The sequence below is a fragment of the Zalophus californianus genome, chromosome 5, assembly GCF_009762305.2.
Source record: "Zalophus californianus isolate mZalCal1 chromosome 5, mZalCal1.pri.v2, whole genome shotgun sequence".
In the NCBI taxonomy this organism is placed as follows: domain Eukaryota; kingdom Metazoa; phylum Chordata; class Mammalia; order Carnivora; family Otariidae; genus Zalophus; species Zalophus californianus.
In genome coordinates this window covers 43,551,237-43,578,240 of record NC_045599.1, presented here as the reverse complement: position 1 = coordinate 43,578,240, position 27,004 = coordinate 43,551,237, and the positions used below count along the sequence as shown (strand labels likewise).

Below are 27,004 nucleotides of genomic sequence, written 5' to 3'. Positions count from 1 at the left end.
CCTTCCACATACTCTTCTTTATATGCACGTTCCTCAACAGTAGAACAGGCATTCCAGAAATGTAGAAGGAAGAAGCTAGTTGAATGTGTTCTAATCCCTCCTGCTGTGTATATCTATGTGTTTTATAGATAGCACAGATAATGCACAACCCACTCGTGCTGGTGGATAGTAAGTTAAAAGCAAAACAACTGATTTCTTTCTGCAACCATAAATAATTTCTTGGAACAGGTAATGAAGAATCAGGGGAAAACATGGAGCAATTACATAGTGTAGAAAAAGTACTTGCTAAGGATTAACATATGTAGGATTTCAGATTGGATAGACTAAAGAGCTCAAAGAAATCACGTGGCCTTCTTGGACCTCATTTACACCATGTAGTCAAGTATATATGTGCTTTGGATAGAGTGCCCTGGTGGGAATCCTGTCTCTAACACTTTGGGCAAATTCCTTTATCTTTCTGATTCTCTGTTTCTTCATCTATAAAATTGGGCTAATAATACCACCTTCCTTCATGGAGAAAAATAAATTCTAAAATGCATACAAACATGAAGTTCTTACTCTGTGGGTCAAAACTGGGTTCAAGAAATGATGCTCTATCAGTCATATCATCAAACAAGGGGTTAAGCCAGAAAACGTGTAAGAACTTTTCCTGACCCAACATTCTAGGTCTCCAAATATCAGACCCAGAAATGCACAGAGCCTGTGGCGAGAGTATTTGAAATCACAAGCATTTGTCAGAGTATCAGTGACAGAGAGTCAATGACAGAAGCCATCCTGGGGCTCCAAGAACCTGCCTTCTGTATTAAGGATGTCTTTCATTCTCTGTATTCTGATGTTTTGACACCTGGGGCCTTGTGGACTCAGGAGGGACAGCCCCTCTCAGAGTTAGCCAATTCCTGGAGACATTAAAGGACTCACAGGCAGCTCATTTTTCAAATGCAAATGAATGAATCCAGAGCTCTGAATCCCCAACCACCTCCCTTACTGGGCTCTCCCACTTTGGGCCACTCTCCACCTGCCCTAATCACCCCAGGGCCAGGTGCCAGAAAACCAGGGACAGCATCTATGCCCCCCAGGGTCTGCTGGAATTCTTCAAACTAGCAATCCTAAACCTGCTGACCCCGCTGTGCCCATTCCCACCACAGAAACCACAACAGAGGCTCTTGTCACACACACACACCCACCTCCTGACCCACCCTGGTGATTCCCCTCATTCCCCTTGGGCCCCCCAGCCCATGCCTCCTTCTCGTGAGTAGACTCATGCATCCATGAGTATATAACAAACTATGTTTTCAATGGCAGTTGTCTCCAGATCTGTTGGCCCTGCCATACTTAAATAATAATAACACCTATATTTTAAAACACTGTTTTCCTCCATGCCTCACCTAAGGAAGCAAGGCTTGTAGCCTTCTCTGGGTTTCCAAGTCCTTCTCTTGTATTAGATTCTGACTAGTTACACCCTGCATACATGGTTACTATATGGAATCAGAATCCCCTTTACTTGCATGTGGTCCAGCAGCACATATTTGACAAACAGATGGCACCTTTGTGAAAAGGAAAATGTGCCCGTTAGGGAGAGCATAATGCTCAACAAGTGGTACTCCAGCTGGAGAATGGCCCCACTCGACCCTGTGGCTGGTGCCCTTGACCACTGTATAACTGTGTGTATCTGTGTGCGGCAGCCCTAGACTCTGAACATGCTGAGAATCCGTTTCCAATTAACTCAGCCTGGGCCAGAGCTTCAGAAATGAAGAAGGGAGGGAGATGGGGAGAGAGGAAGAGAAGAAGCCGAAAGACAAGGAGTGATAAAGGGCAATGCAAACAGTAATGCCCTCTGCCTCCTGCCTACCTTCCCCTGGCTCATTTAAACCTATTATTACCTAACTAAGCTATGGCTTTTTCTTTTTTTTTTTTCAGATTTTTTTTTAATTATTATGTTATGTTAATCCCCATACATTTCATCATTAGTTTTTGATGTAGTGTTCCATGATTCATTGTTTGCGTATAACACCCAGTGCTCCATGCAGAACGTGCCCTCTTTAATACGCATCACCAGGCTAACCCATCCCCCCACCCCTCTCCCCTCTAGAACCCTCAGTTTGTTTCTCAGAGTCCAGTCTCTCATGGTTCGTCTCCCCCTCTAATACCCCCCTTCATTCTTCCCTTCCTGCTATCTTCTTCTTCTTCTTCTTTTTTTAACATATAATGTATTATTTGTTTCAGAGGTACAGGTCTGTGATTCAACAGTCTTACACAATTCACAGCGCTCACCATAGCACATACCCTCCCCATAAGCTAAGGCTTTTTCAAGTTAAGTCTTCATTCGTTAGAGTAAACTCTGATTTTTAGACTTAAATAATGCAGACCCAACTGAAAAAGGATACCCGTGTGCTTTCTTTAAACAAGGGAAGTTGCCATTTATTCAGGGGAACCACACTGTCAAGTCTGGCGATCTACAGAGTCTAATTTCAATAACTGCCAGCACTTTTTGCTTTGCAAATTGCTATAAGCCTCAATGCTCTCATACTAGTAATCTAAACACTAAAAATAAATACAGGTGATATTCATCTTAGTGATTGATGCTCTATTATTTTTCAATCTTCTCATTGGGAAGACATCCACTCTATATAGACTTTCTCAAAGCTAAACTATTTTTAAAATTAGAAGCAAAATTATACAGACCCCAGCTGTGAAATACCTTTCTCCAATTAAAGTGAAAAACCACACTAAATTTCTGTCCAATATATTCATAATAGCATTAAGCAGACATACAAAAAAAAAAAGAAAGAAAGAATCAGACCAAGTACTTGGAATCTCTAAAATTTTCAAAATTTTTGATTTGAGAATCATAAAAATGATAATAATATAAAAATGCAATTAGAAATGTTAACTCAGTGAAGGATAAAGGGATTCATAAATGTATTAATGGAATACAAAGTTTATAACTAAGTACAAATTAACAATGACATTTATTCCAAGGCTGTAATGAACTTCCACACAGAGCAAGTGTAACATGCCCAGGAAGAAATGTCAGTGTTTTCTAGTAGCTGTTAAAATGCTTTATTTGAATGTGGACTGTTAAAAATCCAGTAAGCAATCCAGTTTGTAGACTCAGAAAACCCCTATGCAGCACAGGCAAAAGCAAACCATTGAGAGGAAAACAGGGGAGTCTTCCTACCCAGGCTCCTCCTCCTGACATATTAGAAATACTACTTGAAATCTGGCCTTAAGTTTGATGTTCCTGTGCCTGGTGGATTCCACTGGCAACCAAGCAGATTCATCACAGTGGTCACAATGTAGCACTTACCTTGAGTTGATGGTGAACTTGGTATAGTAGGAATCAGACTGGCTCAACTAGTGGGAGACCTGCTCTGGCACTGATTGTAAGGTAAGGCCAAATATTTATCCTCCCTATGTCTTGGTTTCCTAACCTGGAAATAGTCCTACTCATGGACAGTTTAAAACTAATAAAGTAATCAGAATCATATCAACAACCTCAGCCTGTCTGGGTAAAGATATGGAACTTTCAGTGCCCAACCCCAACCCCAACCTCTGGGAGGGGAGAGGTACTGGAGACTGAGTTAATCGCCAATAGCCAATGATTTAATCAACAATGCTGATGTAACAGAAGCTCCATAAATATCCTAAAAGATGAGGTTCAGAGAGCTTCTGGGTTGGTGAACACATCAAGGTGCTGGGAGTATGGCATGCCCAGAGAGGGCATGGAAGCTGCGTCTACCTTCCTTCCCTGAAACTGCCCTATTCTTCTCTCCTGTTTGGCTGCTACTGAGTTCTATCATTTATAATAAACAGGTAATAGTAAGTGAACTGTGAGCTATTCTAACAAATTATCGACTCTGAGGGGTGGAGTAATGGGACCCCCCCCCCATTTAGAGCTTGTAGGTCAGAATCAGAAGCATAGGTAGCCCAGACTTGTGAGTGGAGTCTGAAGTGAGAGAGGGCAGTGTGGCGGAATGGGGCCCTTTATCTCTGGGGTCTGTGCTAACTCCACATAGTTAGTATCAGAATTGAATTAAATTGTAAGACAGCTAGTTGATGTCTACAGAGAGCTGAAGAATTGACTGGTTTAGAAAACCCACACATTTGGTGTCAGAAGTGTGAGGAGGAACAGACTTTGCAGTATAAGCTAAGATGATTGTGGATACCCGAAAGAGTCAGTTACAAATTAATGTAAGTACATAAAAATACCATAAGCTGGGAGAAATAGTTAATTGGTTATTAAAATACTACGAGATAAAAAACCATCAATGCCAAATATATTCCCAAATAAATGATTTGTTGAAATACTAAATGCTAAAAACTGTACACAGCTAAATATTTTCCAACATACTTACATGACAGCATAAAGCAAAGATCCCTAGAATTACTATAGTTATACCTATACTTAGGCATACCACCCTATTACTCTTTTGGTTTTTGGTGGGTTTTTTTGTTTGTTGGTTGGTTTTCACCCTATTACTCTTTATCCTATCATCCTCGGCATGCCTAAATTCATTAAAATGGCCAAACTTCTTCAAAATTTTCTTCATTTAAGATTGCCATCATTTAAGATTGCCATCTTCACGAAAACACCACCATATTCAAGAAGACTTGATTATGGCAGCTTGGTAAAGGGGAACAAGCCCAAGCATTAGTATCTGATAGACCCATCCTGGAATCAGCCACTCATCACATCATCTTGGGCAAGCTACTAAACTTGCCTTACCTTCAGATTTCTCAAGGCAAATAAGAATAATAATAATAATAAATGCAAAGTTGGATTGTTGTGGGAATTAGAGCTAAAGCAAAGATAATGCCTGGCATATGGCAGATGTTCAATAAATGCCAGTTACCTATAATACTTACACAGTTGGTATTTGCTTATAGAAGTTTATAATTACTCCATGAATGTTAATTTCTTTTTCCAACCAACTATAAGTTCAGTGAGCACAAAATCTTTTTATAGTACTTCTTTTGAATGTTTCACAGTCTAGTAGACCAGTTGGTATACAGTAGCACAAAATCCAAATTCACATCCCTAGAATCATAGATACATTAAGAGTTCTTAATAACCCTAAAGAGGAAGAAATGAGACAGCTTTAATTATGAAGATAACAGTGACCATCAAACTACTGTTGTGACTAAGGAGAGGGCAAGGTGGAGGATTCCTGAGTGGCTGACCCCTGAGGGAGTGCAGCTATCCACAGAATGAGAGAATGGAAGCCCTTGAATGAAGTCCTGGGCTGAACTGGGCTGTGAAGAGAGTTGAAGGTTTTGGAAGAATGGTGGATTATAGAAGATTAGAGACAAATTTAAAGAGAGTTGTATGTCAGGGCTTTTTGAGTAAAGTGATGGGGAGGTGAGAAGCATGAGGAAGTATGAGTGTGGAGGCAGCTGAAAGATCTGAGTTAAGCTTAGAGTGGCTTAAAGAAGAGCAATTTTCATCCATGAGTAAGACTTACACAGAAGTAACTTCATTTCAACCCCCCCAGAAAGGTCAATGAATCAGCTCTGGTCTGGTACTGGCATTGATTGTTTTGAAGAAAATACGTTTTTAAATATGAAATACTTTATAATTCTCAAAAACCATTTATATTATTTGAAATATATCTGTTTTACATTAAGAACAGATAATTATGTACCACTACATTTCTGTTAAAAACCTAGATTGAGAAGTTGCTAGAGATTATTAGACTACGTTGATGTTTTACCTAAATGATCACAACAGCCATCTTTAAGCATCTGTAAGGTATAAAGCAGTGAGGAGAAACTAGGAGCTGTCAGCCAAAGGAATGTTCTTTTAGTAGCAGAAAAAACACGGTCAGAGAATTTAGAGATGTCTGGTTACAAAATTAATTTAATTTTCAATTCACCAAAGCTTCTCAGAGTTAAGGGGCCTTTCTTAAACCTGAATATAAAAGTTATTTCGATAATGACAGTGGATTGCCTAAGGCTCAAAAGGAAGAAAATAAATCAGGACCCAAATGTGAAGCAATGAACATAGCTCTTTCTGTCTCCATAGACAGAACTGTGTGTTTAAGTTCCAAAGAGGGACCCTCTCAACAAAAATGACTTTGGGGACTGGAAGAGTAGTGAAGGGGACTACTTTTCCAAGCTCTTACACCAGTTCTAATTAGACTTGGAAGACTCCAGAGTTAAAAGAAGAAAAAGAGTAAGAGTCTATTGTAAACTTCCTAGAAGGATACCTGTCTGTGTACATACCTACATCTTTAAATTTACTCCTAAGAGCTTTAAGATACTTAAAGGTCATTCAGTTTATACAGATATTTTAATAGTGTTATTTATTTTTTAGAAAAGTTTAAATGCTACACTCTGGGATTTATCTTTCTTTCAGCTCTCCCTATTTGAGGAAGGAGATTTATCATCAGTGCTAAAGATCAACCCTGGGGCCAGCACAGAATGGTAGTAGGTATCAGAAATGTCTCAGAAGAAGATAGAAAACACCTCTTGGGAGCAAATGCCTTTTTATAGCTCAAGTCAATTTGAGTGGCAGAGGCACAAATAAACAGGAAAAAGGAGTCAAAACTTACTGTGGAAATGTTCCACACCATTGTACCCATATATTACATGATATACAAAAAAATCCTTACTACATAATTCTCTCTTGGTATGGTATGACTAATTTTCACTTCATTCTTATATTACCTTGAACCTGTTACCCACATACAGTTTTTTTTTCTGTTTCTCACTTGCTATTCTCCATTCTCTCCCAACATTTAGTTAAAGAAATTTTGATCTTCTGCAGCAGTGGAAAGAGGCAGAAAGTTAGCCAAATGGTCTCAAAACTTATTGGGAAACCTTCTGCTTAGAGGAAAACCTTGTTTAAAGTAAATATTTTATCGCATTTGTTTTGTTTTGTTTTGTTTGTATACATAAACATAACTCATAGAGCTGAGAAAACAGTCTGTGAAGTATAAATAGACCATGTTCAAAGTTTTATCTGGAGCTTTATAAAGGGACCAAACCTAAGTTTTCTCTATGTATGATCATTTACCTTCTTCTTTATAGTGCCCAGGACAGCATGCTTCCTATGACCTAAAAGGCTAGATTGACTTTGCCTATTTTGGAGATTACAAAAGTGGAATTGAGGGCTGCACAGACTTGTTCAAGGTCATACAGATGATAAAAGGCAGAGCATAGCTTCTCACTGATTGTTCCTTCTACCACCAGCACAACACATAATTGGATTTCCTTTCTTCTGAAGACTCTAAGAAGGATCATTTGACAACAAGGCATAATTTAGCCTCCATACCTTAAAGAGGCATCACTCTACTATCTTTGAAACAGAATAGAATTTTCCAAGCAAAGAACCTGGAAATGGAAGCTATGGACGCCATGGGGACAGAACAAGGCAGAAAGCATTTCCCTTAAATACATCTATGTTCAATGTCCTAGACTGAAGAACATTGTCATTTCAAAGTCACTTACCCAAATCTGAAGCTTGATTCTCTTTTCATTTTTGAATACGGTTTTTACTTTGAAATCGATCCCAACTGTGCTGACGAATGCAGATGTAAAGGAGTCATCCGCATAACGGAACAGGAAAGATGTTTTCCCCACACTGCTATTGCCGATGATGAGCAATTTGAACATGTAGTCAAAGTTCTGATCAGAGGAGTCTTTCTGGCCATACCGGGCATCTTGGGAAGAGGCCATCTGTGGTTAAAAAAAAGAGAGAGAGCAAGAGAGAGATGTGGATCAGTCTTCCATTTGATATGAAGCTAGCAGCACATCCATTATTGGCCTTGCCAGAAACAGATGTCAGACCACTCAGGAGACCAGTTGAGCATCCTCCCCAGTTTTCCTCTGATGCTGGTATCCATGGCAATAATTGCCTGCTGGAAGACAGAAGAGCAAATCTTACAGCTCTTTCCAGCTGTGTTGGTGTTTGTCACTGCTCAGCATTCAGAACCAATCAATCAAAGACACCAAAGGAGACATCTATAAGGGTTACATGAAAAGCAAAGATATGAGGAACTGGCCAGAGCATGTGGGCTCTGAAACTTTATAATCCCAGTGATGGACACACTAGTGTATGAACAGCATGGTGTTTCTTACTGAATTATCTGAATATTAGAGTCTCTCTTATTTCCTAGGAAAGTGCACCCAAAGCATGTGTCTATTTCATCTATTAACATCACATTAAAGCAACATCCTAAAATAAATGGCAGTCCCTTCAAATTAAAAATGACGATGGCAAGTATTTATAGTTCAAACACTGTGAGAAACTTATTTAACCCTAACAACAACCCAGTGAAGTAGGTTCATATGCAAATGAGAAAATTGAGGCTCAGAGTTATTAAGTAATGTGCTCAAGTTCACACAGGTGATGAGTAGTAGAAGAGAGAATTCAAATCAGGTAATGTCATGACAGGGCTCACATTCTTAACCTCTACTCTAGCTTTCAATGATGACTAGGGAAATATGCACATGTGCTCTAAAAGACAATGTAGGAAATATTCATTATGAAATGCAACACTGAAGAATCCTAGCTGGGTTCAAACCTTGGCTCTACCATTTCCTGGCTGTGTGACTTTGGGTTGGCTTATTATTTTAAAATAGTGTGTCTCAGTTTTTTCTCTTACATGAAATGGGAAAAAAATATTATCTAACTTGGAGCATTTGTAAAAGAATAGATGATATATCTGTAAAGCGGATATGTGAAGCACCTAGCATAGCATAGAGAATGATATTTATTATTAATTATAAATGCTTTATATGGGTGTTGATTTTTTTCTCACTTTTTTGATGATCACCTTAATATCACCAAAGTTGATGCTGCCTTACTTCTTAAGGATTTTATTCATTTATTTTAGGGAGAGAGAGAGAGAGAGAGAGCAAGCAGCAGGAGGAGCAAAAGGGGAGGGAGAGGGAGAGAATCTCAAGCAGACTCTGGGCTAAGCATGGAGCTAAGGTGGGGCTCGAACCCACGATACTGAGATCATGACCTGAACCAAAACCAAGAGTAGGACACTCAACCAACTGAGCCACCCTGGTACCCAGTGATGCCGCATTACTTCTAAGTGCCATTCGGCTCAAAAGAAGTGTTTAGATGGTGAATCGCACTGATTAGTGCATTTACTTACATTTTCTGATGCTATGAATTCTTTGGCAATTGCTGTGGTATCCAACATACCCCAACATATTAGCCACTAGTCACAAATACCTCCTTATATTTAAATTAATTAAAATCACATAAAATTTAAAATTCATTTCCCTAGTCACACTGGCAACATTTCATGTGCACAATAGACAATAGCCACAGGTGGCCAGGAGCAACAATACTGGACAGACAGGTACAGGGCACTGGCATAACTGCAGAAAATTCTATTGCGCAGTGCTAGGCTAGACAGATAGTCTTTTTTTCATTTCCAATAAAATCTGATGAATAATTATCTTTCTCTTGGGGAAGGTGGCCAAGAGAGAAGCCTAAGAAGATAGTAGAATGCTTGAAACAGTAAATAGTGCTCAACCTCATCTAAGACAGCATCAGCTGTTCAAGTCACATGCGTTGTGTTTATAAACAATTAAGGCAAAGGGGGAAAAGGAGATGGTGAGATAAATATATCCTCTTTCTACAGATACTTAGTGCCAGTAAGAGAACATAATTATATGTATAAGAATATAGGAATAAGGACAAACAGAAAATCTGTATGTATTATTAAATTTAAGGGCAATACAAATTTTGATTACATTGCACACTTATTAAATATCAGCTTAAGCATTTGTCTTTTTAAGTCCATGTAACCACACCGATGTCTTCAATAATTACAACTTGGAATGAGTGCTGGTGAGCGAAACTGGGCCACTACAACAGGCAGATATGATTTTCCCTTCTGGCCCAGGCATCTACATGCTAAAGTAAACCTCCCCCAACACAAGCAGCCAGCCAAGGACAAAAACAGGATTATAACTGTGGACAATAAGTTTGAACAACGATGTCTTGCTCTGATGACTTCTGACGCCCCAGAAAGTCAGGAAACTGTTTCATGTGGCACCCCCATTCCCAAAAACATAGTCCTTTCACCAATTAATACAACCCTCCTCCCTATGGAAGTGCTAAGTTCAGCCAAGCCTGCAAATGGCCTTTATTAAGATCTTTTATAGGAACCGGCCCAGATGCTAGGTTCTGGGTTAAGAATGTTCAGCTAAGCCACAGTCAGAAAATAGACACTACAACTTTCCTAGAGCTGCCCATACTCAGCCTGATAGCCTACCATATATTGCATCCCATCACTATAGGGTGGTATCCAACTGAGTCCTGTGGATCTCCAGGATGCCTCACAAGAAAATGTGACTGACAGCTGCTATCAATCCCAAATCCTATTCCAAAAGTGGATTACAAAACCTGCAGCAATATCAACATCATCAATACAGAGACTTTTTGAATATAGTTATAGAGATTTAGATGGAGAAAACCATATTGGGGCTTTCTCTGGGATGAGAAATTGAGGATGTTTAATTTCAAGGGCTGATATACCCTGCAGTGTCAGTAGCAAAGAAGGTGGTGGGAGCACAGAAGGTGTCTAGGATGAAGGAGGACAAAGCTGGTAAACAGGTGTATCCAGAGCCTCTACAGGACTAATTAGAAGAGTTTCCTAACATGCTATTCTTGGAGATAATTTTTTTTAACTATTTTTTGATTTATATACACAGTAAGATTCACAAAGAACCAAAAAAAATGTGCATTGGGAATGCATAGGTCTTTCATTAAAATTCAGAATGATGAAATACATCCTGGCCCAGAGGATTGAGAAAGAAATTTCCCTAATCTTAATGAGAATGGAAATGAAGCAGTTTGACAGCATATGAATGTCAAAGACACTTGTCTTCACTATGTCAATTTATTGACACTTCTAAATACTAAGTCGTGTGAACATTTTCATAGTTTTCATGGAAAAATATAGCTGATATTTGAAAACATGAGTACATATGAAGTAACCTCCCAGAAAGTAAATCAGATTTCATAAAAGATAACTCTTGATAAAAGGTGACTCTTTAAATTGCATTAATCTTGAATTAATTCAAAAAAATCAGGGAGTTGGAAAGAATCTTCAAAGTAGTCCAACCTTCTCCTCATTCCAAGAGTTCCTTCTGCTGGCATCTCAACATCTCAAGTTAGTATTCTAGCTGGGCCCTTCACACAGAGTGACAAAAAGTTTACTACGAGGTTGTGAAGTACCATATTCCATTGCCGAACAACTGCAATTTTTATAAATTTCTTTCTTAAAGTTAAAATCTCCTTCCCTATAGCTTCTTCCCATGTGTTCTGGATTCTGCCTTATAAATCAAGGGAGCTGATTCCTCTCCCATCTGAGAGAACTTGAGGTGACTGAAGGAACAAATCACAGCCCCATACACTTCCTCTCACTTGAATGATCCCAATTGCCTTACACTTTTCCCCACACAAGTCATGTCGGAAAAATCCCCCATATCCTGCTAGATTAACTGACATCTCTCCAGATGTCAAAGACCCATGTGTGGCTCCTGAAATTGGTCACAATATTCCAGATACAGTAGGGCAGAGTAAAATGCGACTATTATATTTTATCACAGCTCACTTAATTAGGTCTCCTCAAATGCTCAGGACGTTTTTCACATTAACTGTAATAAACATAGGTCTCCTCTATCCCCATTCTATACTTGGGCAATTGATTTTTTTTAATGGAAATGCCAACATTTATATGTACCCTGTTACATTTCCTCTTGTTTGTTTTGATTTACAATTCAATTCTGATCTGATAATTTTATGTCTTTTCATCAAAAACATTGGTTATCTCTTCCAGATATGCCATTCCTAAGTCTGATCAGTATGCATTTTACATATTCATTTAAGGCTCTGATCAAAATGCTAATCAGTTTGTAGACAAAAAACAATAAACCTTTTACCCTGAATATATATAAATCTATAGATGAGACCTCTACAATAGGTCATCAAGGAATTTGGCAAACTTAAAGCAAAGCCTTAACCTCTGGGACTTGGTGCACTGGGAAACAATTAGGTGTGCCTTGGTTCAACAACAGGTGAACAGATCCTGGATTTAATTGATGTGCCAGTTTTAATTTCAATTCTAGTTTCCCCAGAAGTCCTACTGACTAGGGACCAAACAGATTACTTCTGACTAACACATGCAATCACAGACTACTTCAGAATTTTTGACATTTGTTTTTCAAAATAAATGGGAAAAGCAAATTACTTTCAGGGATTCCTCTGGGCACTTAAGAATCTAAACTACACTAAGCTATTTTGTGGATCTCATGAGAAAAACAAAAAGAAGTTATTTTAAATGTACTACATTCCCACTACTTCTAGTGATATCAGCCTGAGGGTCAATGGGAAGATGAACGAGGGTAAATTATCCAGAAAAGGACATGCAGTTCTTTGAAACTGGAAGGATGAAAATGAGGATGGGGTGTATGTATTGGAAGTATAGAAATACATCAAGTAGTTTCAAATCTTTATCATTGTTGCCTGGGAAAAAAAGAAAAATCATAATAAAAAGAATTATTCCTGAGAACTCTAAAGTCAAAACTAAAATTTTAAAACCAACCAGGAAAATATGAAAAGTTAGGTTCCCGAATGTCCATCATCTGGCCCCCAGATGATTTCTCCTGGGGAAGGTCTTGGTCTGTGCAATTCGTTGCCTCCCTGTTTGTCTCTCGGAATGGACCAGAATTGTGATGCTCTTTGCAGTCTCTGGCCAGCAATTTCTCCGTGTGTGTGTGTGTGTGTGTGTGTGTGTGTGTGTGTGTGTGTGTGTGTGTGTGTGTGTGTGTTGTCTGCTGCTCTTGGCTCTGAAATGAGCCAGGGGAGAAGCAATAAAATACTTCTCATGTCACTGTGGACACATCACCACTGAGCTGAGAAGATACTGTCCAGGAAACTGGAAGCAGCCAAGGCACTAGACAATTCAAAGTCGAACACTGGCTCTGAAGCAAACGGCCTGGAAAAGTAGGGCAGCACTCAGAAATTGCCCTTGTCTCTTTTCTTTGTGTCAGCAGGGAGTGAATTACTCTTTCACAGGACTCAGGGGAGAGTGTATATGACGGTATGCCAAATGATATTAATGCTTCCAAGATGTAAATCACTGTATATTTTAAAGGCGTTGCTTAAGCTACATTTTACAGTACTCCTTTCAGCCCATCTCTGGATCCCCATCTCCTGGATAGCTTCTCTCGTAGATGAGTAAAACTTTCAGCTTATGTTAAATGGTAAAATCACCACAATAACAGCCCTTACAGGCACTGTACTGCGTGCTTTCCACACATGATCACACCTGATCCTGTCACTGCTCCAGTATATCACTATCTATTAGTACCCCCATGTTAGCAAAACAGTATGCTCTGGGTGTATTTAAAAAGGGCTCCTTCTCCCTCCCCCTGCCAAAAGCATGAGGGGATTTTCTCTAACCCTCACTGTGAGAACTTGACAGGGGTCCCGAGGGTAAAATTCACACAAGTGTGCCCTCCCCCAAACTGCACCCCCTGGAGCTTTTATCTCTTGGACTTGTCCACCCTGAGCCACCAGAATCTCATCAATTACAGTTCAGGTTTTCCTACCCCAGTAGTGGTTCTCATGGGAGTTTCTGTTCCAGGCATTTGTGATTTTCTTTATCAGGTTATCAGTCTCTCCTATCTAAGGGGCAGCATTTTTCTCTCTGACCTCAATTCTCTAATGAACCTAAGAGTTGGTAATTTTCATTTTGTGTAGTTTATTTCTTATGTGAGGATGGGAGTAACAACTTCCAAGCTCCTTATGCACTGGAGTGGAAACCAGAAGTCATTATCCCCATTCTGAAGAAGAAATTAAGGTAAGAGTATTTAAGAGGAAATTTTGGTAGAGGGGTCCTTGTTTTTCAGTAGGTTATCCTGATTTCTCTCAGCATGTGTACTGAGCCCTCATTACCTGGACCAAATGTGTTCTTCAACACATTTGGGTTCAGCTAGTTCACTCTTCTCTTCACCAAACTAGCGAGCCTCAAATTCCAACCACAGAGGAAAATATTGGAGGAGGTATTTTTCAGACTCTTTGCTTCTAGAAAAAAATCTATTCCTTTGTTGAAGAAAGGCATGATCTAATCTTGATATATTTTAAAATTCATTATAATGGTTTTTTAATCTTGGAAATCTAGATGTATATAGAAAAACGAAGCGTATCAAACCATGTAAAAACAATTCCTACTAGTATTGAAGACCACTGTTCTCCAGCCCACACTGGAGTTCACTCCTGGTATAGTTACAGAGTGTTCCCAGAGGGAGAGGGAGCATGTATGGGGGCTGTGCAGCAGCACAGTAGAGGGGATGCCCAGTCCACAGAGAGAGAAGAGTGTAAACAAGGTTTTCTGGGAAGGGAACCACATGGCTGGGAGAGCTCTCCAGATTGGTAGGATATAATCCTGACAGCTGCAATAAAGTAGAACCCTGGTCCCAGCAGTGCCTGCACATCCTCATGAATGCTGAAGCCAGAGGGTCATTAGTGCAGTCCTGCAATGCTGATGAGCACCGTAGCTAATACTAATCCATGCCTAATAAATCACAGCATGAAGAAAGGTTGGAAAACAAGATTCCACTTCTTTGCTAGCAGTTCTGAAATTATGTACATGCAGATACATCTGTGAAAATAAAATTCTATATTCTTGGTGTGATGTGAATATGGGTAAAGAGTACATACTGTATGGTCAGGCTGCCTGAGAAGGAATCCCAAGTGTGCTACTTGTGTAAACTTGGTCAAGGTCTTTGATATTTTGTTATTTTTTAAACTATGCTAAACTATAATTTCCTTACCTATAAAATAGGAATTGTAGTAAGATCATCAAAGTAAAATTGTTGGCATGTGCTAGATCCTTAATTAAAGTCATTCACTTTCTTCTCCAACTAACATTGACACTACTCTCTGAAAATGGAAATGGTCAATTTTACAGAATATGCTTCTTCTCATTTCCTAACCTTAGAGGACACGAGGTTTGATGCCCAACACTTCCACTCTGTAGAGTTTCATAATTACTGAGATAAACACCTAACTCTTTCCTTACAAATACTATGGCATGGAACAAAGAGCACTCATCAAAATACCTCTCAGGATAGAAGCTGAGGCCTGTGTACAGATAGAAGTGTTCTGTGGTCTGTAGAGGCTATGGGGAAGGGAATGTGGCCAATGGCCATATGCCCTGTGGTAGGACCTATCCTGTGACATTGTGGCCACACAATGTTACTAAAATCATGAAACTCTTGGGCGTGAATGGACTTTTGTAGAAACTGGGAGAGAGTTTCATGTCTAGACTCATAAGGGGGCAGAATTTGAGTAATACATGGTAAGAAAAGCATGAGAAAGGAAGCTCCAGGATTGCAAAAGAATTGTGGGGAAACTCCTCTTATGTGGCTTTACTGTTGGCTTTAAATGAAGTTCAACCTAATTTCTGATACTAAATTTGGTAAATCATCAAAGTCCACAATACCATCATAAACACCAATACTGTATCATACACTTCAAGGTTGCCAAGAGACTAGATCTTAATTGTTACCACCACATAAAAGAAATGACAGTTACATGACCTGATAGAGGTGTTAGCTAATTCCACAGTGGTAATCATAGTACAATATATAAATGTATCAAATCAACATGTTATATACCTTAAAATTACACAATGTTGTATGTCAATTATACTGCAATAATAATAGATTTTTAAAAGTCCACAATATCATTATTTCAAGGTGAGAACTCATTAAGAGGCTTACAAACTATATATATATATATATATATAGTATCATGCATATTATCTGGTTAACTCCATCCTTTCCCAAAAACCTTCTAAAAGAGCAAGGGTTTGTCACTAAAGTGAAATTCCATATAGAAAAGGAGAAGTAGAAAAGAAAGAGCAACACAAGTTTGGGATTTGGAAGTGAATGACTAAAGAAAAGGGAATCTCAGGTCTGCATAAGAACTCTTAACCTACAGAGCCTGAAATGGCCTGGGGACTGGAGATGCCAGGTGTCTTGATTATGTGGTATGGCTAGAGTGACCAACTCTCCTGGTTTTCCTGAGACTGAGGGATTTCATGGGACACTGCAGGACTTTCAGCTAAAACCAAAAAGCTGAGATGGCTGGTCACCCTGACTAGGGCATGCAAACAGGGGGAATGGCTGAAAATCCAAGCCCCACATCCCTCTCTGACCCCACATGGCCAAGAAACCATATTCTCTGTATACAACTCTTTTAAAACAAAACGGAGATTAAAATATTTTAAAAATCAAGTATTCTTGACATCTATACTCCTATATGCAGATGTCAATTTGTCAGTTTATAAAAATGAAAGGGACCCTCTCTTAGCAACAAAATGTAAAGAATCATTTAAAACTTTTCTCATGGACATGAATAAAATATACATAAGCTTTCTCTTAATTTCTTGGGAGCAAGAAAGAGCAGACATGGTGTTCTCAAATACCTGCTCTCTCTAGTTGGATACATTTTTATTCAGGAATACAAAACTAAATTCTCATAGGATACACTAGATCTGAGATTCCCAAAACTAGGGAAATGTACCTGAATTCTACAGAATTAAAATAGCCAATGTGGGCCCAGGCATCCATAATTTTTAAGCACCCCATGTGGTTCTTTTGACCAGTCAGGTTTAGAATTCATTGGGTTAGCAAATGTCCACATGGAAGCCAGGGCAGGTGTACATTGTCAAGGTGTCAGGGATAGATGTAAGAGGAGACCGAGTAATCTGACATTTAAGCTGAGATCCCCAGGATGTGGAAAATGGGATCCTAGCACTCTCCACCAGTTGCTGTCTTCACCAGACTCCCCTTCTGCCAAGAGTGACAACAGATCTCATCACGATAATGTTGACTTTGCAAAGAAGTCTACACTCGAGAATGCCCAGCCTGCTTAGATAAGCTGATTTCTGAAAAAGTGTGTTAATTATCTTAGCTATGGTAAGATCCAGAACCTTCTAAGGGCCAGTAATATAACTCAGGGTGAGGTCTCTGTCAGAGTATGAGGAGGTATGGATTGTAAGAAGCAGTAATCATGTTCTCAGAGCAAATGTGGCTCTGTTCTGCTCAGCTCTGTGGGAGTTGGCCTTGACTTTCTCCATCAGTCATTTTTAAAAATAACACACAATTGGACTTTACTTCTCCTCACTCCATAAGAAAGCACCTGACAGCTACAGGAGGCCAGTGTCCATGTAGAAACTACAAAATAAAGAATATCTCTTGTAAGAATACCTCTTCCTGAGAAGAAAATAAAAACTAAACAGAATAGATATACCCACTACTCTGTGGTATAACGAAAAGCCTCTCTTAAAAATACCTAGTAAAATACTCTAAAAATTCCCACTGGGGGAAAAAAAGCCTAAATTTTAGTATTAATATATGTATTGCCTAAGGAATTTTTATCACTAAACATTTTAAAACATTAAACATTGTAAATATATTAAACATCGAAAAATATTAAAAATTATTTTAAAGACGTAAGCCCTTTAAAAATACCTACAGAGATTTGCTATAAAGATTTCTTACAAATCCTGACATTTCTCTTCCCTTATTCCATTCATCAAGGTAGGTCACGTATAGGGGCAAATATCCCGTTCTTGAGAAACTTGGTGGGTTAGTAGTTTATGTACTTGTGTTTCTATACTGTGCAGGTCCACCAATTAGAATGACTTACAGAGCCACTTTGCTAGTTACAATCATCCCAGCTTTTCATTCAAAAGCTGTTGCTACTATTTACTACAAAAAAACAAGCCCATCCATGCAGTTATAAATGAGCATTCACATCCCCAGGTGTACTGTGTTCCTGTTGTCCCTTTTCATCAGTCCTACCACTAAAACAAGTGCTCAATGAATTACAACATTCAAAAGAAAACCAAGAAAACCCATCTTTTATTGCAAACACCATAGATGAGAGTCATATTGTACTAATTGGTACACATATTCTTTCTCCAAGCCCTATAAGCTTCCTAAAGCTATGGTCATTTGAACAGAAATTATCAACATTGGCTTGCAAGCAAAAGAAGTTACTTAGACATCAATATCAATAAAATATCTGAAAAGTAAGCAGATATTTGGAAAATAACAACATACTTCTAAACCCACGGATTAAGGAAAATAGCACAAAGAAAGGAGCAAAGAGTTTGAAATAAAATACAGTGCAAATACTACACTAAGAAATTTGTGAGTGTCAGCTAAACTAGTACTTAGAGATTTATTATTTTAAATGGTTATGTTTATTAGAAAAAAAGAAATATTTAAACTCAGTGATCTAAATTTCTACTCTAAGGAGACTGATAAAGAGAAGGTCCTACTAAAGTATAAGTAATACAGTTATTTTTAAAATGCCCAAATCAATAAAATACAAAATAAGCAACAAAAAAGTTAACAAAGGCAAAAGTTGGTTATTTGAAGATATTAATGGTATTGATAAACATCTAGTAAGATAGTTGGGGGGGATTCAAATTGTCAATAATAGAAATGAAAGAGGAGATATCATTATAGATCTTAGAAAAATTAAATAACAAAAATATTTTGAATATCTCTGACTTTCCCTTCTTCCCCATTCTCTGACTGCAGCCAGAGAAAGTTCTCTGTTCTTAACAACTCATGTGATTAGATTGGACCCACTTGATAATACAAATTAATTTCCCTATTTTAAAGTACATAACATTCACTGCATCTGCTAAGTCCCTTTTGCTTTGTAATATAATTTATTCCAGGGATTGTTCCAGAGATTAGGCCATAGATATCCTTGGAGGAGGGAGGGTGGTTATTCTGCGTACCACAGTATACTAAAGGGAGATAAATTATACGTGATAGATCAATCAATCAATGAATAGATAGATAGATAGATAGAACAGACAGTTGAATGACAGAGATATTTGTATATATTTTGATAACTGAAGTTGTTTAAAATTTTTTTTCCACAAAGAAAACTCCAGGTTCCCATGGCTTCATTTATGAACTCTATCAAATACTTTATGAACCCAAATATACCAATCTTAGATACCAAAATCATTTGGAAAACAGTGGAGAAAAGAAAACTGCTCAGTTTGTTTTAAAAGGCCTGCATAACTTCAATATTATAACATCATAAAAACATTACAAGAAAATCACATACCAACATCCATCATGAATTTAAATGCAAAAAATCTTCAAAGAAATATAATCAAACTGAATCCAGTGATACATAGAAAAAACAATCCAGTATAGCTAACTGGGGTTTATATAAGGAATGCCAGATTAACTAAAAAAATCAATGAATATACTCCAACAAAATACAGGAGACTCATTATGCGATCACCACAACAGATGCAGGAAAACTATTTGACAAAATTCAACACTCATTTAATGTTAAAAACAAATTCAGCAAATTAGGAATAAAAAGAAATTTTCTCAGTATAATAAGGGTATCATACCAATAATAACAACAGCAACAACAACAAAATAACTACAGCTAAGTTAATACTAAATGGTGAAAGATGTAAGGCTTTCCCCCTAAGACTGAGAACAAGATGAGGATGTCTACTCATCATTTCTACTCAACATTGTACTGACAGTCTTACCCTGTGGAATGAGATAGAGGGGGGAAAAAAAGGAGGTCATTGGAAAGGAAGAAATAAACTGCCTTTATTTGCAAATGCTACTACTGTTTCTGTAGAAATTCCTAAGCAATCTAAAAAAACCCACTAGAGGTGAGAAGCCCCTCAACAGGTGAATGGATAAAGATGTGGTCCATATATACAATGGAATATCACTCAGCCATCAGAAAGGATGAATACCCAACTTTTACATTAACATGGATGGGACTGGAGGAGATTATGCTACGTGAAATAAGTCAAGCAGAGAAAGTTAATTATCATATGGTTTCACTTATTTGTGGAACAGAAGGAACAGCATGGAGGACATTAGTAGAAGGAAGGGAAAAATGAAGGGGGGGGAATCGGAGGGAGAGATGAACCATGAGAGACTATGGACTCTGAGAAACAAACTGAGGGTTTTAGAGGGGAGGGGGGTGGAGGGATGGGTTAGCCTGGTGATGGGTATTAAGGAGGGCACGTACTGCATGGAGCACTGGGTGCTTTATGAAAACAATGAATCATGGATCACTACATCAAAAACTAATGATGTATTGTATGGTGACTGACATAACATGATAAAATAAATTTAAAAAAAAGGAAAAAAAACACTAGAAATAAATAAATGTAGTAAGGTCTTAGGACATAGTCAAGACAAACAAATCAAAGGAAGTGTAGAGTCCATATATATATATAGAGAGAGAGAGAGCCCACTTATAATGAATAACCTAGATTTCATCAAAATTTAAAAAATATTCATCAAAAGATACTATTAAGAGTATGACTATTCAAGCTACAGACTGGCAGAAAATATTTTTGAAATATATATATTAATATACATTAACAAATTAAATATGTGTAAGTATTTATATATATATCTGACAAAAAACTAGTTTCAAATTCATATAAAGGTCTACAAGTAAACAATAAAACAACCTTCCATAAAGAACAAATGGTTAAAGAAAACTTAAAAAAAGGAAGATATACAAATGACCAATAGATGAAAATATGCCAAAATCACTGGCCATCAGGAAAATGCAAATTCAAATCACAATGAGATGCCACAAAACACACATTAAAGTGGCCAAAATTAAAAGACAATCGACACCATATGTTGTTGAGGACTATAAAGTTACTAGAATGCTCATGCATTGCTGGTAAGAATGTAAAATGGTACTACCATTTGACTTTTTTATAGAGTTAAAATACACTTACCCTTTATCCCAACAATTCTACTTTTAGGTATTTATCCAGGAAAAATGAAAGCATATTACAAAAGACCAATATGATAATGCTTATAGCCTTAACCATAACAGTCCCAAACTGGAAATTACCTCAAAATCCACCAACAGGAGAATGGATTTTACAAGTATGGAAGTATGGTAGATTAATACAAAAGTTTAATATGCATCAATAAAATGGAATGATTATTGATACACGCAACAACATAGATTAATCCCATACACAGAAAAATAAGAAAGACTCAAGAGTAGATAATGTATGTTCTACTATATTTTCATATTGTCCGTTTTACAGAACTACATGAACTTCTAGAATAAATCAAGCTGCTTTATGCTTTATGATTAAAAAAAAAGTTAAGACTTTAAGTTAGGGGATTGACTGGAAAAAGATATGAATGAAAAAAATTCTGGGGTTGGTTGGAAATGTTCTATAGCTTTATAGTAGTGTGTGTTACAAAGGTATATATATTTATCAAAAATCATTAAATTGTTCACTTAAAATTTGTGCATTTTAATGTATATAAGTCACTAAAAACTGTAAATAAATAAATTAAAAATGCTAAAATCTACCTAATTCCAAGTAAATCTAAAAGATTTCATGTTCACAGGTCATGCTTACCTACTAAGATTGTTCCTCTGGACCCTCTGAACCCAATTAATGAATGAAAAACAGGAGAAAATGGTTGGATAATCTTTTACCTATACAACATTACCTATACAACTCAAAATGTTGTATACCTTTATACTTAGGTATAAACCTAAGTTTATACTTAGGTTGAATGTCCTTTGTGTATCAACAGTCCGAGGAAAACCCATTCCTTAGCATAAAAATGTATTTCTTTCTTGGAATATGATGGTAAGAAAGGGAATTTTCAGTTCCAGTATAAGCTTAGAATGGCAGGGGAAAACTGTGGTTACACTATGTGATAAATCCACAACTTCTTAGAATGAAAAAGTGGAAATGGAAAACAATTCTTACATCATAGAAGTTTTATTTTTACTACAGGTAATTCCCCTTTCTGTACTCCACTTTCCTTTACAGAAGAAGGATGGATACTTCCAGAATTTGTTCAAATAGAGTCAGAAAGTCTTTGTTTCTCCAATGTCAACAAGGAGTTTTCTCTGTTTCTGTAAGGGGTGAGGACTAAATTTTCATTTCTTATAAAGGGTTCATCACAAGGCTAGATTTGGTTAGGCATCAACAATAATGAAATGCAAGAATTCCAAGTACTTCCACAGCCAAATGAAACAGTGATATTTAGATTTTAATCCTTTGTAGGTTGTTTTTGTATAAAGCATGACTGTATTTAATATCTATTATAGTTTTCACCTCAACTTTATCTTCAGCATACATCTATATTCTTTCTTCAATCCTCCTCATTTTTAGCCAAACAACTTTTTTTTTTTTTTTTTTTTGGCACTCTGCTTCATGCTTTGGGTTAAATGTTTTTCTTTGATTTCCTAAATAGTATGAAGGCTGTACATTTATGAGATGACCCGGAAAGCTTGAAGATAACAACACTAACGACCAGCATTTAGTGAGAGACAATGGATCCCACTTTGGTCCTGCAAGAGAATAAGTAAATCTGCAAGAAATTGAAATTCCAGAGACAGAAATCAAACAATTTTTTAAAACATTGGCCCATCTTAAATAATTGGTTTAGTTTACACAAATTTATTTTATAAATAGGACAATTTTTCTTCCTTCTGAACAAAATGAATAAATCAAACTATATCAATAGTGCCCTTATTCTTTACATCACCTCTGTGTGTCTTCTTGAGGAACCCAATAATAGAAGAAAGAACATGGAGTTTCTAGACAGAAATCTGGCAGATTTTGATTCTGTCATGTTGGAGAAGTTATTTAATCTTAATCAGCTCCAGTACCTTGCCTGTAATTAGGGTAATGGTGACCTCTAGGATTGTTTTGTATTTTACACACATACACTCTCTCTCACACACAAACACACACACACACACACACACACACAATGAGATCTGAATGCAAGGAACGGTGCTTGGCACAGACAAAGCACTAGATAAACTAGAATTTCTTCATTCTGGCTCTTGAATCAAATGACAATTTGTTCACCAGAGTTTTGCCCTCAAGTCATGAGCACTGCTATTCCCCATTTCATTTGGCCTTCAGGATTTATGGACTCACTGAATGAGAAAACACAAAATGACCATCTCCTGCATTAAAATTCTAACCCATTATTTGGAACACTTACCAAATGCTATTCCTGGTTATTTAGTCACAAAGGAAATATAGACATCAAGACTATCATTATGTATTACCTTAATAGTCACTATAAAAAACAATTATTATCCCTCATTTTGCTTCAATTCAGAGAGAAATATTCTTCAGAAAAAATTCATATATCAAAGACAACTACCTTGAACAGACCACTAAGCTATTTATACAGGCACATCAAATGCTTTTTAAAAGACATTACATAATTTTTTAAAGGCTTCCTTGAATTAAGAAAATAAGTAAATTAAGAAGTCAGCAATTAAAGAGCTTGTTTTGTTTCACATCAACAAATGGACTAAATATTTTTAAATGGGAAAAAGAGTGTCTTAGGATAATTGAACTGTACAATGAGGATTTGCTTGTGACTCATTTTTCAAAAACCTAAGTAAAAAATTGGAGGCATATATCTCAAATGATGATGTGGTTCAGTCTCTAAATAGGAAAAAAAAAAGAAATGTCAACTATTTATCTTATTGCATTTTCATGTATCACAGTCACCTGGAATACGATTGTGGGTCCTGAGACATTACTTGCCACTTAAAGAAAATATAAGGCATGTTTATAGTTTTTATTCTTCCTATCATTATATATATTTAAAACCCTGATAGTAATATATTTGAAAACCTGATAGTCATCATAGCAACAATTTACTTGTTAAATGGAATCAGTGAATGTGTTTTAATTAAATATACCTCAGAAAATAATCTTTGATTTCTTAAAATATACACATAATTCATTATAGAATTTGGACATTTAATTTTTAAATTTCAAAAATCTAGCCCAATTAATAAAATACAATATAAAAAATAGCTTTATCCACAAGTAAACTAATTTTATTACCTATTTTTACAATTCTCCATTGAAGTTCTGATTAAAATAGAGAATTATAGTGCCTAGTACATAGTTGATATGAAATAATTTAAATTCTTCCTAAGGCATTAATTTCATACAGTCTATGACATTTTAATGGCCTTGCGAACATTCTAAGCAACTCTTCTAAGAAAATAAAAATTCAGATGCAACATAGTTTTTTTTTAGTAATTTATTTTGATAGACTTCAGTGCGTATATGAGATTGACTTTAAATACTAACAATCTACTTGTAAAGTCTACTGTCAATGTTTACTTATAATCAAATATGATTAATTTAGCCAGTTGGCTCCTGGCAGTACCCTCAGTAATGGAAAATTATCATAAGCCAATATATCTTGATTACAACAGCCTGTACCTTTATTGTCTGTCCAGATTCTTTTCACATCAGGTCTATAATGAAAAGCTAAGTCACAAACAGAGGTATTAGAAGATACACAATGGGGCCACTGTTTTCTAGAACAAATCAAATTTTCAATAACTCATAATGTAATTTGAGGGCTTCCATTATATAATCCTTCAACAAACAATTAAATTCTACAGATTTTTTTTCCATTTAACAATGAATTCTACAGATTTTTTTCCCGATGTTAAATGGAAAAAAATCTGTATATCTTAATATACATAACCCATAAATTAAAAGTAAATCAAAGCATATGTTTAAAGTCTTTGATTCGTGAAGAAAATAATTGGGAAACCTTTAAGCAAGAATTAAAGGCAAATATTTATATTGTTAGATTTGGCAGCAGAGGTGGGTTCTCAAGAGAGATAACATGTTCCAAATGTATTCCATTCTCCTCTCAGCCCCATTCATAAAGTGCCTCTCTATTACGCAAGGGGATCACTCTGCTAGGTTAATGAACACAGCTGATGTTTAGCATTAACTGGTTGTACATACAAAGGAGAAAGCACCACTCATTTTTACTTAAAAACAAAATCTGCTTAAGCAACATGCTTAGGCAGAGGCATCTTTCCACCGAAGTCGAAGTAAGCAAACCTAACTGAATGGGGAATCGGAACATACAACAAATGGGCACACCACTCCGGAAAGCTCAGAGGGGGTTCTCCAAAACGCAGGAGTAAACCAGTTCTGTGGACAGAGATTAAAGGCTGCCGTGCCTCTGGCATATGTTTACTATTCTCCTCTGATTGTACCAGGACCCTAATTGACGACAGGGACTTTGGGGGACCCTAACATTGTCTTAGCCTTTCTTAACGCACTCTTAACCAAATGCAATTCACTCTATCCCAACTCCAAGAGAGACCTCGCAACCCCAAACCTGAAGTCCCTGCACTTGCACCGGGATCACAAACCAGGCCAGCCAGGAGGGAAGATCAATGGCAATACGACACTGCATGTTTCCCTGACTTTTGTTTGCTCGGGTTTGCATTTTAGACGGACATTCACACCCTTCTTGCGGAGCCTGGGAAGATATTAAATACCCGTATTCCTCATCAAGACAGCCCAATCACAGCCCCGCGGAGCGTAGAGGAACCCAACGGTGTCCCCAAGACGGAGTCAGAGCCTAGACCTTCCCTGAGGTCGAGCACAATTTGTGCTTGGAGCGAGGGAGAAAGCATCTGTTATCAATTCCTTCTGAGGCCACAATTTTCTGTATAGACCCACCTGCATGGGAGCTTCGTGTCTCATTGTTCTCAAAATGTCCTTTCTCTCTGGTTAAGACAGAGCTCGCTCGGGCGCTGGGTCAAGCATGCACAGCCCGCGCGCTCCACGTTCCACACTCTGCACTCTTGGGGTTCACTAACCGGCTCCAACATCAGCACCGGAGCTGTCCCCTCCTTGGCGCAGCACACGCGTACTGGCCCGGAGTCCCGCGCGCTCCTGGGAGTTGTAGTCTTATCCCGCGGAGGTTTTCTCGCAAACCAGGGAGCCCTGAACTACATCTCCCAGCAAGCAAGCACTTAACAGGCTGTCTCCTCCAGTCGGACTTGGCCGCGGAGCCTCCCTTCTCTCCCCTTGAAATCGCTCCCGGTTGTTACTGCTCGGAGCCTCCCGGCCCATTTCTTCGCAGGAGAGAGTGACTCCAGCTCGTATCAGCGGGGAATTTTTCTTTTTTACTCACAGACTTCTGTGTCTAGATTGTGATTTTCTGGTTAGAAAACGCACTACCTTGTGCTAGTTCCCAATACAAACGAAACCGGCGCTGCGTTCTGGGACTCTCCGCCCTACACCTCCTTATCCCGAAACGGGAAAGTTTACATATTTCCATAGGCAGAGTGGGGTAGTTTTACAATCTCATTCAACAAACACGGGGGAGAAAGATGATGAATAGTACACACATAAAGTAGTTCACTCGCACAATTGCAGTGACAAGGCACACACACACACACACACACCAAAGTCCGTCAAAGCGACATTTCGCGCAGAGCATGCAGAGCAACTCCCTTCTGCTCACCTTTCCGTACAGCTCCATTGCAACTCGAGGTCCCAAAATTCTCAGTAACGCCTGCTGCTACAAATGAGGTTAGGGTCTTACGCAGGAAGCTGAGCTAAACGCACAACACAATAGAAGGGGTGGGGGTGGCGGCTGGCGGAGGGAGAAACGAGGGACGTGGAGAGTACAGCTGATTTAGATAGATGGCTTCTTTCCTCTGGAGGGAAAACGTGGAGTCTTCAAGTGGCAGCTGCAGAGAAAGGGCTGAGACTCTCTTAGCAAGTGCATGGAGCGCGATTGCGCTGGGCAGCCCCTCCCGAGTCCCTCCCCCAGGCACCTTCCACCGTCATTAGCGCGCACACACAGGCGCTGCTGGCCGCAGGCTGGAGAGCTGATAGGGCACTGGGTTATTTACCCAAAGCAAGTCACATAAAATGAACACATTCATCACCAGAGCCCAGAAGCACCGTCACAGAATGAGATAGGAGACCTCTATTAAGTTATCCTGTTCTTTCTTTAACGCAGTTATTCCTTACGTTACAAATGTACTCATCCCAAATTAGTTCAAAAATGGTTTTGAAATCTAACCTTACTTTTGTTATACTTATTTTCCTCCTCATTTGACTCATATGTGTGCTATTCATGTTCTCTG

The 27,004-nt window shown here is 38.0% G+C and overlaps 1 protein-coding gene across 2 annotated transcripts in view; it reads right to left on the bottom strand.

Moving 5' to 3' along the window:
* RAB3C (RAB3C, member RAS oncogene family) overlaps positions 1–26,625 on the bottom strand; it is a 289,684-nt gene extending 263,059 nt beyond the window's left edge. The window contains exons 1-2 of one of the 2 annotated variants that reach the window (XM_027606045.2): positions 26,374–26,625; positions 7,450–7,677 (exon numbers count right to left, since the gene is read on the bottom strand). In XM_027606045.2, the coding sequence (XP_027461846.1) occupies positions 7,450–7,677; positions 26,374–26,391 (246 nt within the window). In that variant the 5' untranslated portion in view covers positions 26,392–26,625. Of the gene's footprint in view, positions 1–7,449; positions 7,678–25,583; positions 25,769–26,373 lie in introns of those variants that run through there. The other variant, XM_027606044.2, reaches the window with a different exon arrangement.
* Positions 26,626–27,004: the final 379 nt, after the last annotated feature.